We start from the raw sequence: 21,236 nt of genomic DNA, 5'->3' as shown, positions 1-21,236 counted from the left end.
ATGAATGGATGGTAGCTGTGCTCTACTCCAGAGCCTGCTTCATGTCAGCATCCACTATGGGCCTGAAGCTAATTTTTTTATATTTAGTGTTTTAATCGTAATGGATTATTAACATACATGGTTAAAAAGAAAAACAATAAACAAACAACAATATTAATACATAATAACAAACAAAGAAAAATAAAAATTGAAAAAACTACATGGAATAACTGACAGAATAGCAAAAGCGAAGCCAAAAATTCTAATTACATACTGCAGTGTTTTTCAAATTGTGAGTCAGGACCCACTAGGTGGGTTGCGAGCCAATTTCAGGTGGGTCCCCACTCACTTCAATATTTTGTTTTTAATATAGACTTGATACTGCCTTGGCATGTGACTGCATTTGGGGAATGTTATAGATCTATACTTTTTACAGGCTATTGTGTATATGCATGGTGTCACTAGGATTCGCATCACCCGGTGTGGGAGGCCTGCGCATCACCCCATGCTGTGGGCGGGGCAACACCCCAGGTGGTGGGCATGGTGATGTACCATCGCCCCGCCCCCACTGGTTTTTTGGTTATACCTTTTGATAGAACACAGATGTTTCAATGTGGTTTATTTCATTGCATTCTGCATGAAATTACACATTGATTGATGTATAACTTTATGGTATTATTCCTCCAAACTCTGATTTTAGTGATTTTGAAGACATGTAGAGTCACACACACACACACACCCTGTGTCAACTTACTAACACCTTATTGCAGCAGTTCTCAAACTTTTAGCACCGGGACCCACTTTTTAGAATGAAAATCTGTCCAGGACCCATTGGAAGTGATGTCATGACCAGAAGTGACATCATCAAGCAAATTAAAATAAATAATTATAAATAACTAAATTAAAATAAAAGAAATCATTAATAAGGGGGAGCCAGCCCTGTTCCACCAAGTCAATTTTCTCTGTAGCCTGCCTGCAATAACACCCCCCCCAAAGAATCAGTGAGATTTTCAGCCCTCCCCAGTGCCCAGTTTAAAGTTCTTCTGTTTCAAGTATATCAAGATAAAGACCCACCTGGCTTTGCAAGTGCAAAATAGAAAACATTCCCCTTACCAGTTCAAGCCTCTTTTTTTTGTCCTTTTTAGTGGGGTGGGGGAGAGGCTGCCTTCTGGAGCATTTGTTGCGCTCTAGTTCCATCGGATCAGGACCATTCTGGTGTCCTCACATTCCCCTTTGCCTGGCCTGACCACCAGCCAAGGCACGTCTGCCTACTCGTAAGTAAATGCGACCGTGAGGCTGTTTTGTTTTCCATAAGGCTCAATACATTTGCAGCTGGGAGGGAGGGACCTCCTTCTCTCGTGTTTTTGGGGGCTACATTCATTGGATCAGGACCATTCTGACATTGTTGGAGTCGTCTCACCCTGCCCTTTCTGACGGACTATGGCAAGTTTGCCTGCTCGCGAGTAAATGCGGCCACGTGGCTTCGTTTTGCTTTCCATAGGGCTCTTTCCAACGGTGTATGGCATGACAGGTTTGCTCCTAAAACCGTGATTTTAGCGCTTAATCCCCCCAGTGCGCGTCACCCCCCCTTGCGCGTCACCCAGTGCAACCTGCATCCCCAGCACCCCGCTAGCGATGCCACTGTGTATATGCTTTTAGCTATTATAGTTAGTAGGACGTACTCCTGGGTAAATGTGCAGCTGAGGATTGTTAAAAGTTTTCCTGCTTGAAGATGTAACTTCCAGTGGGTCCTAACTGATTCTTTTTTTAAAAAGTTGGTCCTGACACAAAAAGTCTGACAACCACTAACTTAATACATTTACATTGATGATCCAAATTTCCACCCCTAAAAAACTATATCTCCAACATTCCCCCTTATAACTAATCTTCAGATCCAAAACTCATTAAGGGCCCAATCCTATCCAACTTTCCAGTGCTGATGCAGCCACAATGCAACCTTGAAGTAAGGAAACAAACGTTCAGCCACTAAGAGCAGCTTCCCCTTGTCATGGGCCTCCATGACTGTCCCCCCATCACGGGGCACACCCCATTGACTCAGCTGCATCGGCTCTGGAAAGTTGGATAGAATTGCAAACTTCATTGCCAAAGGTCAGTGATTGGTTTCCAGTTGTTCATAAAGGTTTTTGTTGATTTCTCTTTAAGTAAATTGTATCAATTTCTGCAAAGTCCATGACTTTTGTCCACCGTTCTTCTATCAATGGTATATCCGTAGTTTTCCCAATATTGCGCATAAAGTATTCTAGCTGCACTTATCGTCTATAAGGAAAAAATGTCACTTTTCCCCCACAGATTCATCTATCCTGCCCAACAAAAATACTTCAGGTATCAACTGATTTTTAAAATCAGCTGTATCTGTGCATGTATCTGAGACCAATATTTTTTTTGCTTTAGAACATGTCCACCACATATGATAAAAAGTTCCCTCCTGTTTTTTTTCATTTTCAACAGCTATTTGACATACGTTCATACATTTTTGTTAATTTACTTGGTGTCACGTACCATCTATAAATCATCTTATTTATGTCAATATTTTCCTTAATATTGACATTCAGAGTAAATTTCATTTGCTTTGTCCATAATTTCTCCCATTTTTCCATTGTAAGTTCATGGTCCACTGTTACCATGCAGATGCCCAATCTTGTCTGATCTCGGAAGCTAAGCAGGGTCAGGCCTGGTTAGTACTTGGATGGGAGACTGCCTGGGAATACCGGGTGCTGTAGGCTTATACCATAGTCTTTCGAGACTGAAGGTTGCCAACCAGTTCATGGCCCACATTCTTTGCCCATGGAATCATACATTCTTTAACCTGTTGGTCTTCCATTTCCAATTTCAGTAACTATATATTTTAGAGATTACCTGCTCTTCTGCTTTTAATTGTTGTTCCAGTATTGACTCTCCCTCTTCAAATCCTTGCTTTTTTAAAATAAATTTTTAATTAATTTTAAATCTTTCCAATAATTGTATGTGTGTGTGTGTGTGTGTGTGTGTGTGTGTGTGTAAAATTATATATATAATTGGCCTGTTGCCAATTTTGCTCTGCTCCTTCTCTTCCCCCCAGTCATCCTGCTCCTCCCAAGAGCGCCTTCACCAGCTGCCTTATCAACCCACTGTGGATGAGCTGCACTTTCTCTCCAAGCATTTTGGCAGTACTGAGAGCATTACTGATGATGACGGGGGGCGGCGGTCCCCAGCAGTGCGGCCCCGGTCCCGAAGCCTCAGGTAAGGGTGGAGCAACTAGGAGAGCAACTAAGAGCAGCTTCCCCTTGTCGTTTGCGTTGTCATCACACATTCAGTCTCCACTTCAGCAGAGTTCTTGGTGGCTGATGGAATGGGATGGTTATTTCTAGAAGACCAACACTTCCTTTTCTGTGGGGGCGGATTCTGGCTAGCACTGCCCTGGCTGTAGGGATGGGTCCTATAACTGTGGAAAATTGGGAGAGAGATGGTCCAATCCTATCAAAAGAAATTGCCAGTGTAGCATTGGCTGTTGCAGCAGCATAAGCTGCTGGTGGGAAGGCCAGAGCCTTCCTCTTTGTGCTGGCGGATGTTGAGAGGTCCACTGGAAAAGGTAAGCCCATGCAGGGGGTTGGAGGGAGGCAGGGAGGGGATTGCACGGGGCATGGGTGGGCGGAACGGATGAGGGGTGAGCAGAATAGGGCAGTGACAGAGGCAGAAATTTGGACCCAGGAGGGGGTGCGTCTTGCAGTGCGCAAACCAAATCCCAACCCATTTCCCGGGCCTGATTTGCCTGCATGGATCAACATGGTCTTGTGCAAGCAGTATTGCTGATGCAGGTCCAGCCACATTATGGCTGCTAGGACTTACCCTGTGGCAAAGAGATAAATATCCTCTTACCCCAAGGAGACCTTCAGCAGCCAAATCCCCCATGGGATGCAGCGGAAGCCCTGCTGGCACCTTTGCATCACCACATAGGGCGATAGGATTGGATTGGGCAAGGATTGGGTTCGGATTGGGATAGGATTGGGCCAGATAGGATTGGGCTATAACTTTGTAAAGCATCTTTTTCATTTGTACTCTTAAATTATCCCCAAAGCAACTGCTTTGGACTGGCCATTTGTTCTGGTTTGACTCACTTCTGTTGGAAACCAAGTGCTGGAGAAGAAGAGCATTTGGGCTGATTCAGCAAAGCAGTTTTTATGCTCTTTTGGAGAAATCATATACTCTCTGTATAATTCTGCACTACAGATGGAACTCCATTTTACTATTGTTCCCTGTGCTTAGAATAACCACCTTCTTTCTATTTGGCCATCTGTTCCCCTCTCCTCCTCAAGTCCCACTTCATTAGCAGACCTGTTAGTGAATCATCTTAATCCCACCTTGCTGCTTCTTAAAGGATAAACAACTAACAGCACTTGATTCTATCCTGTATTTATATAATAAATATAGGATATCGAGAGATACCTCTCTCGATACCGAGCTAAACAAACGCATCGGTAAAGCAGCTATCACGTTTTCCAGACTCACATAGAGAGTCTGGTCCAACAAGAAGCTGACGGAACATACCAAGATCCAGGTCTACAGAGCTTGCGTCCTGAGTACACTTCTGTACTGCAGCGAGTCATGGACTCTTTGCTCACAACAGGAGATGAAACTGAACGCTTTCCACATGCGCTGCCTCCGACGCATTCTCGGCATCACCTGGCAGGACAAAGTTCCAAACAACACAGTCCTGGAATGAGCTGGAATCCCTAGCATGTATGCACTGCTGAAACAGAGACGCCTGCGTTGGCTCGGTCATGTTGTGAGAATGGATGATGGCCGGATCCCAAAGGATCTCCTCTTTGGAGAACTCGTGCAAGGAAAGCGCCCTACAGGTAGACCACAGCTGCGATACAAGGACATCTGCAAGAGGGATCTGAAGGCCTTAGGAGTGGACCTCAACAAGTGGGAAACCCTGGCCTCTGAGCGTCCCGCTTGGAGGCAGGCTGTGCAGCATGGCCTTTCCCAGTTTGAAGAGACACTTGGCCAACAGTCTGAGGCTAAGAGGCAAAGAAGGCAGGCCCATAGCCAGGGAGATAGACCAGGGAAAGACTGCACTTGCTCCCAGTGTGGAAGGGATTGTCAATCCCGAATTGGCCTTTTCAGCCACACTAGACGCTGTTCCAGAACCACCTTTCAGAGCACGATACCATAGTCTTTTGAGACTGAAGTTTGTCAACACACAAATATAGGATAGAAACACTTGTAGAAATGCAGACAGAAATACTTGGTTAACGTAAAGCCAAATGCAGAAGGCTTTCTATTGAACTGTGTGTACTCTTAGAAAATAGTATAGCCAAGTAGCATCTTACTGAGCACATCAAATTACTGGATGCCATCTGCATCCCGGTACTTTCAGTAGGTGTTAAAATGCATAGGGGACAAAATGAAACCCTAAAGAACACCATAGACCAAAGTGCTGGAGCCATCTAGTACCACCTTCTGGAATCTGCCCTGCAAGAAGGGCTGACGCTACCAAAGAACAGTGCTTCTTAGTCTCATCCCCATAAGGCATTCCATAAAGGTACCATAATCCAGCCTTTCTCAGACTGTGGTTCGGGACCCACTAAGTAGGTCATAAGCTAATTTCACCTAACTCAGCTGTCATTGAAAGTACAGAGCTGCAAATACAGGGTACAGAGCTGCTACGCAGGGTGGGTCCCGGGAGGCATAGTGTTTTGCCCTGAATAGATGGAAAGATGGGATGCTGGAAAGGAGGGAGGGCTGTGTGGTTGGAGAAGGATCCAAGTCTGCATTCAGCTTTGACTTACGAGTGGAATGCTTCAATTCCAAACTATGCAAAATAACAGCATGAGTGCACTGTGTAATGGGACTTTGGGCTGATCGCGGCTTAGGTTTGAAGCCTAAAGGTGCAATCCTAGAACACCCTTAAGCCAATGCAAGTCCCTTGTGCCAGCCCAAGATGACCACAAAAGTGCTGTAAAGCACTTTCGTGCTGACTTGAGAGGCAGGAGGCTAGTGGGGGCCCTGATCCACCAGTGCAACAGTAAACCTGCACTAGCCAAGCCCCAGGAGGGCTTGGGCAGGGCAGGAGGGAGGGTTCTGGGATGGAGGAGGGTGGGCGGGCCTGTGGGCAAGGTAAACAAGGGGCAAGGTCAGAATCCAGCACTTATGCTGGATCCTATCCCCGTTCCCAGGCAACCTAGGTCAGCTCCAGGGCAACTTGGATCTGCGCCACCTCTTTAGGTGGCACAGATCTGAGTAGACCCATTGGGGTGCTGCAGCATGACATAGGATAAGGGGAAGCAATTCCCCTTGCCCCGGGTTGCACAGCTTTCAGCCCCAATCTGCCTTGGAAAGTAGTGCAAGCCTGCTGACCTGCCTGCTCCAGGGCAAGTTAGGATAGGGCTGTAAATTGATTATGTCACTTCCAGCCATGACATCACTTCCAGGTTAATGATATCACTTCTCATGGTCTTGACAGTTTGTCATTCTAAAAAGTGGGTCCCAGTGCTAAACAAACCACTGCCATAGTCAATAGTATCAAAAACTGCTGATAGGTCCACCAGAACTAACAAGGATTCTCCTCCCCTGCCCAGTTTCCAGTGTAGGTCATCAGTAAGGACAACCAAGGGTGTTTCTGTCCTGAATCCAGGCTGCAAACCAGATTGAAATGGATCCATATAATTAGTGTCTCCCAGGAATTCCTGGAGTTGAGGCACCTTGGGTAGCTTGCCCAAAAATAAAGCATTGGAGACTGGTCAGTAATTGCCTAACAGTGGAATGCAGGGAGCGCTTCTACAAAAGATGCCAAACTAGTGCCAGGCAGAATAGTACTCTCTACCAAGGAAGAATTTACTCGTATTATCCTTCACATCCTCTCAGTCAGTCACCTTCTAGTAGCTTTTATAAGGCATGAAAGGCAGGGATTGAGAAAGCGTGTGGACAATCTTTCACTTCTAAGAATCCTACCCACATCAGGCAAAGCAAGCTGAAAAGAATCCACAACTGCTGAACCAGCAACTGGACACATCCTCCTTAATTTTCCAGGGATCAAGTTGGAATAGGCCCTGGATAGCATGACAGAGTTCTGCTGGACAGCTCTCTGCAGGCTGTGGTGGCAGAGAAATAAACTTTCTTCATTGTTATCACCACCATGAAGTAGTTCCTAAAATAGACTCTAACCCATGTATGGTTTGATTCATTGTGAGTCTTTTTCCACCATTGCTCTAGCTATGTGCCCTTTTGCTTTGTGACCAACAGCTCCTCAAAAAAACAAGGAGCTGGTTTGACTCTATGATTGGGCAGAGGGCACTGAGGAATGATCATGTCAAGAGCCTAGGACTTTTCTCCATTTCAGAGGTTGATCAGAGCCTCAACAGAACCATTGGCCAGAGTTGCAAGAAAATTCTCCAGAGCTGTCAGAAAACCTTTAAGTATCCAGAGATCTTTCTGATAGAGGCCCCATCTCCATGGAGGTCAGATGTTGCAGCAAGTCTAGATGCCACCAGGTAGTGATCTGTCTATAGCAAAGGAGGAATGTTAATCTCCACTATCAGATCACCAGTCATCTGCCCAGAGGTAAATACCAAGTCCAGTCTGTACCTGGCCCAATGCTTGGGGCAGTTGTTTATCATGGTTAACATAGCAGTCATGAAATTGTGAACTGCACTACCACTATGGACCTTATTGTATGCATATTGAAAGGGTCTTCTCTATTATGGGTCAGGACCACCCTCTCAGTGTTAGTGCTCTGCAAGGCTTTAAAGACTTCTTTTTTTAACAAGCCTTTAGTTCTTTGTTTTAATTCAGAGCTAACTTGTAAGCCAAGCTTGCTTGGTCGTGCCTGGTCGCACATCTTGTTGGATATGATTTTTGTGGGGTTTTTTTGTTGTTACTTCTTGATTTTCTCTTTTATTGTTAATGTGTCTTGTATTTTATTGTTTTGAATCCTGATATAAGATGCTTTGGATCTCCCATTGGGAAAGAAATGCAGGTATAAATATTTGTAAATAAATAAGAGGTTATTGCCAGTAGTTGATTCTATATTCTTCCTTTGCAGTCCGGGCCGGTCTCCATCCTCCTATGACAATGAGATAGTAATGATGAATCATGTTTACAAGGAACGATTCCCCAAGGTAAGGGCTGAGATTGGAGGCAAAGTCTAAACATCCCTTTTGTTTCAAGGCCCTCCAGCAAAGACTATTTTCCCTGGAAACCTGAGAAATTGCCTAGCGCATTGCTAGGGAGAAAGCAGGATGTGTTTCACCAAACTACCTTCTGTTGGCAAGGAAGAAAGAGTTTTTGTATGCAGGATTTGAATACACTTGCCCAGACAGCATCAGGCCAGAAATCTGTATCAAAAGCAAACAGATGCATTGATACCTGAATGAGATGTGTGATTATTATTTATATAAATAAATATGTTGGTAGATAGAAAGACTTTATTTCCTGTAACAAGAAAATAGGAAGACTGAAACATAAAGAAGATCTCAGTATACACCTAGTAGGTGTATACTGTTAGATGCCAAGAGAAAGAAGACTGTGTAAAGAGAGACTATATGTGAACACTCCAGGGCTTGCCCTAGGTCCATCTTGGACCAAGTGGTTCTCTTAAACAGGAAGGTGATAGAGTATTGTGTGCCCCTTACGAATAATCCAATTTCATTTGTTTTTGTAGAGTGTGCAGTGTGTTGGATTGGAGATGAAAATGAGAACCAGAATTTCCTGACTCTTCCTGGCTTCAGGAAAGGAGCAGGACCCAGACTCGGTTATTTGGGAAAATTCTTTTTTCTTCTAATGCGGGAGCCTTCTTATTCTAACAGGCCACAGCGCAGATGGAAGAAAAGCTGCAAGATTTTATCAAGTCTTATGAGCCAGATAGTGTGTTGCCTTTGGCCGATGGGGCGCTCAGCTTCATTCACCATCAAGTCATCGAGCTGGCACGAGACTGCTTAGCCAAGTCCCAGGAAGGCCTCATCACCACTGTCTACTTCTATGAGCTGCAGGAGAACATGGAGAAGCTGCTGAAAGATGTGAGCACAGACTGTCCCAGGGAAGGGAGGGCACTTTACAAAATGTGGCAGTGGGAATGGTCTGAGAGCATCCGATAATAGCCAGTGTGCTGAAGTTAAGCAGGGCGAAGTCTGGTCAGTGTCTGGATAGCTGCCTGAGAATCCCATAAAAGCTGCCTTGAATTTCATGTGATGGGAGAATGGTGGAACATAAGCATAGTAAATGGGTGCAAGGAACAAGTGATAGTAGTCAAAGGATGTGCAGGAAGTTGGGTTGGCTTAATAGTGAGCTCTGGAGGAAGTGGAATTTAGGAGTGGTAGTGAAAAGTCAGGAAGGAAACAGACACATTGAGCGAAGCAAGACATGTGGGACTAGGGCAGTGCTTCCTAATCTTTGCCTGCGACGCCCTCTGCGCTACAGATGTAGCATGTGGCTCTCAGAAGTGACTGCCAATGAGTTTAGAGACTGTGTGGAATGCTACAAAGGGTGTAAAGAGGTTCAGAATGGGAGTCCCAGTGCACAGAAACCGCACCCAGGAGCTCTGCCCGCAGAGCCAAGCCTCCTACCACTATTAGCAGCATCATGTTGTGGTGTTACTGCCAGCTGGTGGGTGGCCCACAACACCCCAGGGCATCGCAATGCACAGTTTGGGAACCCCTGGAGCAGGGGTTTTGAGTAGCTATGGTGTACTTTTTGGCTGCATGGACATGTTGCTGACCTAATGGAGCTGGTAAGTTGCTGACCAAACTTCTCTAATGAGCCATCTATTGGTTTCAGGCCTATGAGCGCTCTGAGAGTGAGGAGGTGACCTTTGTGACTCAACTGGTGAAGAAGCTGCTCATTATTATCTCCCGTCCAGCCCGGCTACTAGAATGCTTGGTGAGGCACTGAGGGTTGGGGCTAGTGGTGGTGGAGGAATTGATGGGAGCATCTGGCCCTCTTGCATCTAAAGCATCTGGCTCTCTTGCCTCTTTCCATACAGTTACAACTGAACATACCACAAACATATTTTAGTGATTACACATTACTCCCACAAGTGATGAACAGCTTATAATTGATGGGTGGGGCAGGGGGGTATTATGCTATAGGAAGGAATAGCTGTGCAGTTACTGTCTCTTTCCCCCTCTTTTGTATACTTTGCTGCATGCTGTTGCAAAAGAGTCATATAGTAGAGTAGCATTGAGCCACCAATAAACCCTGAGCATCAATTCAGACTATTCAGAAAGGGGAATTGTGTGGCTTGTTGCTTAGTACATCTCAAAACAGTTCCAGCTTGAGACTGTAATGCAATAATCGCAATAACAATAATCACAATAGTTTGGGGGAAGACTTGAGGTTACAAAATATATCTTTTGAGATAAGGATAAAAGAAAACTGCTCAGAAAATACGGTATCCCTACAACAGCAGCACAACCGTGAGGGAATGACACGTGGATTATGTGAAGCAATTGGAAAAGCAACCTACATTTTTAATGAAGGAGAAAAGTCCTGACTGTGCAGAACAGCCCAGAAAGTGAACAGCTTGATGTACAGGCACAACTACTGTAACTCACTCACTGATGGGATCCACCAATACGTTCGCATTTGCTCAAGCCCCACCTCTCATTCCATTAATGAGCAACAGAAGTTTTCTCCTCCTTCTGTCCTTACCCATATGTACTTTTTCAAATGGTATTTGTAGCTGTATTCCACACCACAATAATATTAAAAACATTTGCCAGCTATAGTCTGATAACTAGCACTACTTGGGAGCAGCACTTTTCTTCCTCTCTCCTCTCTGAGATTTGGAAAGAAGACTGCCAAGACTTCACCAGGCCAGATTTCACTAAGACAGGCAGCCCAATCCTACCTAACTCTCTCTTTGTCAATGCATCAGTGGGGCACTCACTGTATCCCACAGGGTAGTTTCAGGCCCCAGAAGTCTCCTTTGGGTAAGGGAAAATTTGTTCTCTTACACGCTGCCCACTGGGTCTTCTCGGATCTGTGCCAGCTGTTTTGCTGGCGCAAGTCCAAGTGGACCCAGGAAGGTGGATCAAGGCCAGGAAAGGGGGGGAATAGGATATCGGCAGCACCACTGCCACAAATACTGACCCATTCCCAGCCGTAATCCGCCCTGTCTCCTTCCCCACCAACCCCCACCTTGCTGCCATCTGACTTACCTTGCTGTGTTCCAACAGTGGGCCTCCTGCACTGCCGATGTTTGTGGCAGCACTTCTAAAATGTCTGACTGTGTTCTGCTGTAGTAAATGCCTTCAATCTGATCCAGCCTACTTTTACCACCAGTCAGGCAATACAAATACAAAAGAGTCAGCATCCATGGAGTATTTTCACCTCCCTGTTGAAAACCCACTATCAGATCGCACCCCATAAAGATTAAAGAAAATGGGCTTGCAGGCCAGTAGGTTCCAAAAGAAGGGCATGAGCAAAGGGAACATCTAAGGTCTATCTTAATCAAGATGAGAAAGGAGCTGAGAGCCAAGCACCCATTGTGTTCCTCCCCCTTCAGATCTATTTGTATGAGAGAGAAATTTTTTATTTGTTCTATCTGCATGAAAGAGAAAGAGAGGTAGGCTTAGGGAAAGCAAAGGAGCTGCCTCAGGCAGTGGATTTTGGTCACAGCAGCAGGCTCAGAGACAGTGAAAATCGATTCTGAGCTTCATTGAGCCTTGCCACAGATCGAGTCTGCTCTTCTGTTGCTCTGCTCTTCGCCATCAAGAGATCATCAGTTTGCTCCACCTGTGCTGGTTAGCTTTGAAGGTGCCTGTTGATTTCCCCAACAACATGCCAGCCAATTATAGGAAGCGCTTTCTCAACCTGGCCAATCAGCATCCAGCTCAAAAAGTAGGCGGCAGCACCGCATTACATTGGCCAGGCTAATGCAGTGTCTTGCGTTGCTGGCAGCCAAAGGATAGAGGCAGCAGCAGAGAGATGTGAGAAAGCAAAACAGCTCCTGATGATGTTTGTTCTCCCCCACCCCCTCCATTTTCCTCGCATGCGAGAGCCCAAGGAGGAGGCACGGGCAAAAACACAAATGACTTTGACCAAGGTTAAGGTTGAACACTTCCAAATGCTGTCCTTACACTTTAACCTACCAGCCTCAAAACAGGAAAGTGTCTGTGCTCTGCACTGACCCTTGTTCCTCATGCATCTGTAGCCCCCATCTCTCCTCACCCTTTCAAAAAAACTGCCACAAACTCTGTAAAACCAAACAGACCTGCAGTCAGAATCAGTAGTTTGTGACCTGACACCGCATTCATGTCCTGGCTGGCCCACACTTCTTCTGACAGGTAGGTTGGACTGCCAACTGCTAGATTGTTGCCTTCCTGAAATCATGATTCCTGACCCTCACAAAGGTCATGATCTAGCTCCCTGCACTAAGCACACCACTGAGCTGCCACATAACTGTTCAGACATTTGGTATCGAAGCCTGAGATATGGTCTTTGCACTCATACTGTAATGGGCGCTCCCCATAACACACAGGCATAGAAATCCCTAAACACTCGAACATACATTTGGAAATCTTAGAACAGGATCAATGAAATGGAAGGGACCCCAAAGGATAAGTTAACACAGCCTGACAAGCTTACAGTCCTAGGTACAATGCATGCTAGCCACACACTGTTTCATTCCTTGTGCTCGACATAAACCTAGTTGTGTAGATTCCTGTCTCGAAACATGTACACAAAATGGTCCCCAGGAGAACCTCCTTGTGCTTGCTTTTTGTCAGGAATAGCTGTGAACTGTTAGGATACATGTTGATGAAATGTGATCATATTTTTTTCCTACTCTTCTTCAAAGAAAATTGTGGCAGCACGTATGGAGGCCATCACACTTGACCCTCACAGCTGTACTGTGGGGTAGATTGCAGTAAGAGAGTGGCCAGCCCAAGGTCACCCAGTGAGCGTCATAGCTCAACTGGGATTGGAAGCCACATCTCCCTGGTTCAAGGCCAGTCCTCTCCCCCCTTCGTCACACTGGCACCACAACCCTTTTCAGACATTATAAAGGGCAGCATCCATGTATTGGGGAGGAGGAGCAAGGACACGCCAGCAAGCTCCATCTCCATGGCACACCTGAAGCCCTGCCCTCTGCTGTCCACAAGCACACCATTTGTCTGCAGTGGTGAACGTATCCTTGGAAATAGATCCACCCTATCAATGCCAACCTGAACAAATGTACTTGTAGATGGTGGGAGCAGGGTTTCAGAAGTGCTCCATCATATGGATGCCGTTCACACTCTTCTGATACCTGAAGAGGGCTTGCAGGTATCTTTGAAGAAAGAAAGCTGCTCGTAATTGCCAGCCATCTGCTGTGTCACTGAAAAAGAGTCATAGTCCAAACCGAAACACATTATGGGACAATTCCTTTGACTACTTCTGCTCTTTTCTAGGAGTTTAATCCTGAGGAATTTTACCACCTCTTGGAAGCTGCTGAGGACCATGCCAAAGAGGGACACCTGGTGAAGACAGACATCCCTCGCTACATCATCAGCCAGCTGGGACTCACCCGAGATCCTTTCCCAGGTAACACAGCAAAAAACGCTTGCAGGCAAGTAGGCAGGGTTGTATACCCATACCTATGCCATGATACATGTTATGTCCTATGACAGTACTCGTGTGACTTTATGCATGTGTGAGCATGCTTGCCTTGCAACTTCCATAGGTATGTGGCAAGTTGCCCTTTGTGTTGGTTATGTTGATTCCAAGTAGAACAAAATGCTCTTTTCTCCCCAGGAGGATTATTTGTGCCCCATGCCAGTTTGGTTCCCTCTGCAACATTAAGGGCTATTGTTCTACATGCATCACAGTAGTGCAGGGTGATCTGCTTGCATAGCAGGATAATAAACAGCAAGGTTATGATAACACTGAAGGGGGTGGGGGAGATTAGCCAGAATCACTTCTGGTATTTAGATGTTTCCGAAAGGAACTAACAAAGAGGTCACACTCACCTGGGATTTTTCATGGGCAGAGTTATTGAAAGAGTATCCCATACAGCAAGAGATATACCATGCTCTGCTGGTGGACCATTGGCCAGTTTCTTGGAGACCGCCTTGTGCCAGCTGATTGCTGAGATCCTTGCAAAAAATGCTGGACTAGTTGGGCCTTCATTGAGCAAAACTGCATTTGGGGGGATTCCTTAATAGAATAATGAAGCCTTAACTGTTAAGAGAATCCAAGTATGCACTGTAAAGGCAGAGCACAGAGATGGATTGTGAGGATTCCTGTATATATAATGCTTTTAAAAGACCCATGCCCCTGCCTACTACAGAGGGAATGCTATGGCAGGGGTTCGGCTATTTTACATGGGGTATGTCTACAGTGGGCTGAATGTTAATTCTTTTCTAGGAGTTTCTAATTCATTTTGACTCTGAGGCCCAGTTCTTACTGAGGTACAAACCTGTGTATAGACAGTACCACTTCAGTCTATAACAGGGGTGTCCAAAGTTTTTGGCAGGAGGGCCACATCATCTCTCTGACACTGTGTCGGGGGCCCAGCAAAAAAAAAAAGAATTTTTACATTTCAAATTTGAATAAATTTACATAAGTTTACATAAATGAATATATTAATTTATATGAATGAATGAAGGTCTTGCAATAGCTCAAGGCCTATAAAAGGCCTTGCAGAAAGCAAGACCAGCCTTTCCTTTGCTGCCACTGCTACATCACATACGTGAAACAGCAAGCAGTGGAGGTAGCCCTCATCCCACAGCTAACGCGAGAGTTCAAACAGTCACCCTCATGCTGAGAGCAGTTGCGTCGGGCCAGTGTGGGCTCCAACAAATCTCCAGAGGCTCATTGGAGACTGGGGCTCCCTGAGGGCCGCATTGAGAGGCATCAAGGGCCGCAAGTGGCCCCAGGGCCGGGGTTTGGGCACCCCTGGTCTATAAGCAAGAACTCACATGATTGAAAGCACCTCTATAAAAACTGTTCCTTGTATGTATATGGAAAACCAGCATGACAGAGAGAAGGTTAAGCAGGAACTTTTTCTTCCTGGCATATATTTTATTTTATTTTTTGGTGAAGGGAATTTTGTACAGAGAGGAGATTTCATCATGTGAGCCCCGGTCTGCAATCTGAAGCAATACAGCTCAGGCACAGGTTAGCCACCTCAGTGATCGGCAGGCCTGTGCTACTATGGGCCAGTTCATACACAGATGAGCTGCCTTTTTTTCTCCCAGATGGTCATATACTTATGGGGCAAAAAGACCACCTGAAGTGGCAAATCTGTCTTACACCTCAAAGCTGAGAGATAGGAGGCCTGATGTCAGGTTAGAAAAGTATTTTCCTGTCTTGGTGTATCCCACTTGCTTCCGTTCATCTCAAGTTCATTTCTGTAATACCTTTTGCTTCCCCTAATAACCTTCTTGCTTCTTTTATTCTAAATTAAGCTCTAATTGTAGTGGTTTAGTAAACTGAGGCTGCAATCCTATCCTCACTTTCCTGGGAGTAAGCTCCATTTACTATAATGGAACTTACTTCTGAGTAGACAGGCATAGGATTGAGCTCTGAATTAGCTAACTTTGGATGTCTTGATACTATTAAGAATTCCTGAATTCTTAAATATGGCAGATCCCAAGGGTTGGACAGACCCTCAACATTTTTTTAAATGGTTGCAGCCTGAGGGTTGGGGCAGATGAATTGACTTTGATCCGAGCAATTGTATGGGGAAATGGTGCTTAAATCTCTCCCCTTGGATTGGTTTCTGCATTAAAATCCCACACCCAAGCTACCTTTCTCTCTGTGGGGGAAAGTTACATGAACCTGTCACGTATTTGATTGCCTCAGAGAGCAGACTGATAATTAGTTTGCTGGCCCACAGATGTACCCATTTGGTCTCTATTGCGTGTATGCAGTGTTGGGCAGAAATGGCTTAAGAGAAGTCTACCTGAGGTCAGAATCCTGACCTCCAGGTAAGGACAATAAAGCTCTCATGCCAATTTTGGAAAACAGGAATTTCCAAGGTCACAGATGCCAGAGAAACCATCACACACTTGCACATCAGAATGGTATATTTACTATGCAGATGGGGGATTGTACCAGCTTATCATATACATTCTTGTTGCCTGCAAGTCAGCATGCCCTTCTGTCTTCATATTTGTGTATGTGTTGAGTCCTAAGGGTTTGACAGCTCTGGCTTTGTTCCAGTGTGAATGTGAGTGAAACAGTATATGCACACCTGCACCTACATGGGCGTCCGTATATCTTCTACCCAGGTGCATAATACAATGAGTACGAATGTGTTTCACTGTAATTTGTGTTGGCCAATGTGTGGGTATATATCCTATTTTATTAGCTAAATATAGGTTAGTATGCTCATGATCACACATGTGCATGTATCCTTTCTCTCTCTCTCTCTCTCTCTCTCATACACACATGCACATATATATTAGCATGCTGGGATATGTGTTTATATGTAGCACGTGCATGTCTCTTAGCATGTATGCATGGCTATGCATGTGTCTAGGTTTTGCCCTTTCTGTTCTTTCATGAATGACAATGGGGTTGCTAAAGCCTTGTTCCCTTGGCTCTCCCTTTGGCTCTTTCCAAACCCTGTTGTCGTCAGATGTGCTGTATGTGGAGGAGCACGATAGCGGAGGATCCAACACACCTGAGACTGAGGAGTTCACAGAGGTCAGTACAGAGGGCAACCTTTTGCCAACCTCATCCCAGCTCCATGCTGTCTATCCTGGCTCTTCACACATCTGGACCCTTGACTCACTCTCGGCTGACCCCCACTCACTGATACTGCCGCTACTGTTCTAACCAAAACCACATGTTTGATATTGGAGGAAGCAAGCTGCGGTTGCTAGACCTCAAACAAACATCCCATTTAGCCAGTGGAAGGCTCTTGTGCAAGGAAATGGACCCAAAGAAACCAGTTCAGAACAGCTGGTTTCATATTTCATCTGTGTGTGTTGGTGTGTGTGTGTGTTTGTGAATCTGAAGGCATTGAGGATGCTACTTCTACTAACAGCAACTGGAACTTGGCCATGTTTTCATTGTTTCATAGTGATAGTTGGCTGTCTCCCTTGCAAAACAGACACATCTGCAGTGTAACACAAAATATCTAGTTGTACAAGAAATTACAATGCAATCTTCTGCAAGTTGATTCAGAAGTAAACTCTACTGAGTTAGTCACGGACCTCCGCAACCCCATGCCTGGGGCAAAGCTCCGCGATGGTGTCCCCCCCCGCGGGCTATCGCCGCCTCCCTGGGCAGAATCTGCCCCCCCCCACTCACCAGAGGCTCACAAAGCCTCGTGCGACCTGCTCCCACAGTGGGGAAAACTCTGTGAGGTTCCCCAGCGCTATAAACTGTGCTTCCGGCAAACTGGAAGCATAGTTTCCACCTCCGTCGGGAGCCTCAAAGAGGCTTCTGCGGGGTCCCAGCAGCTGGCGCCTGGGGCATTTGCCCCAGGCAGTTCTATGGTAGTCATGCAACTGTACTGAGTTTTATAGAGCTTACTCCTCAGTGTGCACAGGCTTGCAGCCTTAAATTTATAGATACGTTAAGTTTAGGGCTGCTGCTTTAAATCAAGTAATCTGTTACATTAATCATACTTTTTAGGCTGTGATCCTAAACCCTAGGGTAGGCCAGCGCAAGTGACTTGCGCTGACCCAAGATTGTTGCAAATGTGCCATAAGGCATGTTTGCACCACCCTAGGAGTTGGGGAGGCCAGCGCAAGGAGTTGCGCTGGCCTCTCCGTGCTGGATCCAGGCCTGATGGTGCAAGCTTGGGTGACGCAGGGGTCTGGGTGGGGGCAGGGAGGAGGCATTTCAGGGCAGTTGACGCGTGGGTGGTGGTCGTTCCTGGGAGTGGGTTGACGGGGAGCAGGAGGGAGGGCCAGGATCTGCAGTTATACCTAATCCTGACCCCATTCCCGGGAAGCACAGCACGGCTCCTGGCCGCTCTGTTCTGTTCAGATCTGCGCCACCTCATCAGGTGGTGCAGATCCGAGTTAGATCCATTGGGTCCACTGCAGCGCGACATGGGGTAAGGGGAAAGTTTTCCCCTTGCCTCAGGTTGCGCCCCTTCTGGCTCCAAACTTGCGCTGGATGCAGCGCAGGCGTGCTGGCCTGCCTGCTTCAGTGCAATTAGAATTGGGCTGCCCACTAATTAACAGTCCAATCCTATGAATGTCTGCTCAGAAGTAAGTCCCATCAGAGTCAATGGGGCTCCCAGGAAAGTGTGGAAAGGATTGGGCTGTCAAAGGCCTCCCTTTCGGGGAACATTAGAAAAAAATGTGTTGCCCAATTAATGCTAATTATAATTATTTTTCAGATATGTACTCCTAAAAACTGCAGATTTTTTAGGGGAGTCATGTTAGAGGTGTTCCCTCTTGGAAAGGAAGGAAAGAAGCATAGGAAGAATGCCACTTCTAATACCATGTGGTTTTTTCCCCTTCAAAACTGTTGTTTCAGCCACGTGCAGATTTAGTGGAGTAATCCAAACACATTTGCTTACTTAACCAAGATTTCTTTAGTTAGGTCATAGTCCTGATCCATATAAGGAAAGGATAAGTTGTATATGATGGTGATTAATGGAGTCCAGCCTTCCTGAGATGCAGAGACTGGGGAAAAAATGCAGTAGTTCTTCACGATCATGCAGTGGAACTCATGCCCAACCACACATTTTCCAGCTAGGGGCTTATGGAGGCTATGTCTTTAACACACAGCTTTAACACACAGCTCAAAAGATCACTGTTGCACTGGTGAAGTTCGTCAGAACAGTGGTTAGTCAGGAAGGGCAGGAGAGCTACATGAATAGACTGTCCTTGCATCATAATTCTCCTCTGCATAATGTGGACTCTTACTTGCTTCCTGTTCTTTATTGCTAAGTTCTCATTAGCAGGGCTCAGGCATGCTTGCCGTGGGGACTCTTCTTGATCAGTGCAGTCTCCGTATGAATAAGTCCTTAATATGCTTCTGAGTCAGTGAGTGGCTCCACCACCACCAGTCATTGGATTCTTAGTGCTGTTGTATAACCAAGAGATTCCCCCATCTAGTTCATGCGTTTGGATCCTCTTCAGTTTTTGCGTTTTCCGTATCTGTAAATCGACCAAAAAGGCAATGTTGACTAGTACGCATATTCCATTTCCTAATGGCTCTACCAATGGTACTACATTAGCACTGTTCACAAGTGATGCATTCTAGACTCAAAGGCAGTCCGAGGGCCAAACTAGATGCAGCATTTATTACGTCATTTGGTCCCGCATGGCTTTTAAAAAACATCAATTCACATTCATATCATTCACAGGGTGTCCCAATCTGAATTAGAACTGCTGCATTGGGACTGGGAATTTAACTCTTGACCACTGTGATGGTCCGGATCCAGATTGGGAGGGCAACGCAACTGCTATTTACCTTGGGGGGGGGAACCCATTGGTGCCTGTAGGAGCTTCCCTGTAAGCCAGGGCAAATAGCAGCTGTGGGGGTACAAGGAGAACTGCAGGAAATCCAGCTTCCCATTCCATAACATGCTATTTACACTTAAAATGGGGGAACCAAAAACTTAACATCTAGTTTGACCCTTAGTTTCTGTAAAGAAGGCACTCTGATGGATTTATTGTAAGTTTTGGGAGAACTGAATTTCTCTTTTTGTATGAGCTGCTTCTGCCCTCACATCCAGTATGCTTCCTGTTACAGAGTCGTGGGACTACTCCAAAGCTGAAAAAGCCACCAGGAGAAGGGGACTTTGAAACTATTAAACTTATTAGTAATGGGGCATATGGGTGAGTGAGTTGACTCTGATATCAAGCTCTGTGGGTACATTCTCATAAATGTTCTCTTTGTTTGTGGTTCAGCACTTTAGCTCCAAATCAGGGTCTTGGTCAGATGCTTAACTGGGCCAGAGATCCAGTTCCCCCAATGACGGAGGAGCAGGTTGGCACACTCCTCTCTATGGCACACTCATAGCATAGAGTGTGATGCAGGCAATCCACCTGTCTGTCCAAGTCATGTGATTCCCCCCGCTGCTCCTTCCCTCCATTTTGAAATTGAAGAATCAAGCAGTTTGGGCCTCTGTGTGTCCCACTAAGTGCCTGTGGCACATGTTTCATTATGAGCATGGTGGCGTTGTGCCCACCCACCCACCCACCATGGGAACAGGATTAGCATTTGAACAGGGCCCAGTACGTTCAGTAGTCATCCTTTGGAAAAAGAAGATACAGGGCAATTCTGGGCTGACTTCCTCCCCAGGACTGGCTCAAGATCTTTTGTCATCCTAGGTAGGGTTTGCACCACATGTTTCAAGAGATGTAGCAAAATCCCTTGCAATGACTGGAGTTCATTGACCAGGTTGCATACAGCTGTGAACAATCCAAGTGTTGTGCTTCAGCCCCCTCAACGACATTGTGTGGTGCTCCTTGTGGTTTGCATGCTGCTGTGTTGGTTCTCGAGAACAGTAGTTCTCCAAACAAGCACATGAGTCCCTTGCACAGGATCTGCTTCTGCTCCTGAGAGGTCAGACATTGTGATCAGACCGTTGTTTACATCTGCTAGACATATGAATACTTGTCCAAAAATGTGGAGAGAGGGTGTCCTGAACACACGTGAGAATACCTGTTCCTCTACCTAATTCTAGTTTTTGAATCCATTAGAGAGAAGAGGAGTTCTAGTAAATAGAGGGGGGAGAAGCAGGGATTGAAAGCTGTTTAGGCTCCTAGGAAGGGCCATAGTTGACTGGTAGAATGCATGGCTTGCATTCAAAGTGTCATAGCTTCATTCCCCAGCATCATCAGCTAATAAGATCCAAGTGGCAAGTAATGGAAAAATAACTGCCTGAGACCTGGAGACCTGCTACTGGTCAAATTAGATAGTACTAAGCAAGACTGTGGATGAGGAGAGGGCAAGGATGATTTCTGGATTGTATCAGTGCCAAGTTGCTGAGGACCCTGGGGCAAAGACAGAGGCCCCTGTCCATACCATTATGATTCGCTTTGGGGGTTCAGAGGTCATGGGCCCCTAGCCAATATCCAATTTGGTTGACCCCTTCAAGTGAAGGCATATCGATGTCAACTACAAGCAGATATATTTGACATTATCTGGAAGCCATTCCTAAAAAAAAATTTATAAATATGTGAAGTGTGCAAGTTAGTAATTTTTATTCTTGATGAGACACACCAGGGACAGATTGCACTTGCTCCCGGTGTGGAAGGGATTGTCACTCCCGAATTGGCCTTTCCAACCACACTAGACGCTGTTCCAGAACCACTTTTCGGAGCGCGATACCATAGTCTTCCGAGACTGAAGGATGCTAA

The 21,236-nt window shown here is 45.8% G+C and overlaps 1 protein-coding gene across 1 annotated transcript in view; it reads left to right on the top strand.

The window, feature by feature from the left end:
- Positions 1 to 21,236, top strand: part of MAST1 (microtubule associated serine/threonine kinase 1) — a 74,638-nt gene that overhangs the window by 33,677 nt on the left and 19,725 nt on the right. The window contains exons 5-11 of the mRNA XM_066618318.1: positions 3,059 to 3,219; positions 8,024 to 8,099; positions 8,787 to 8,996; positions 9,754 to 9,855; positions 13,368 to 13,500; positions 16,541 to 16,608; positions 19,624 to 19,709. Of these exons, the coding sequence (XP_066474415.1) occupies positions 3,059 to 3,219; positions 8,024 to 8,099; positions 8,787 to 8,996; positions 9,754 to 9,855; positions 13,368 to 13,500; positions 16,541 to 16,608; positions 19,624 to 19,709 (836 nt within the window). The remainder of the gene's footprint in view (positions 1 to 3,058; positions 3,220 to 8,023; positions 8,100 to 8,786; positions 8,997 to 9,753; positions 9,856 to 13,367; positions 13,501 to 16,540; positions 16,609 to 19,623; positions 19,710 to 21,236) is intronic.

Source organism: Tiliqua scincoides, chromosome 2, assembly GCF_035046505.1.
Source record: "Tiliqua scincoides isolate rTilSci1 chromosome 2, rTilSci1.hap2, whole genome shotgun sequence".
In the NCBI taxonomy this organism is placed as follows: Eukaryota; Metazoa; Chordata; class Lepidosauria; order Squamata; family Scincidae; genus Tiliqua; species Tiliqua scincoides.
This window is presented reverse-complemented; position numbering and strand designations above follow the sequence as displayed.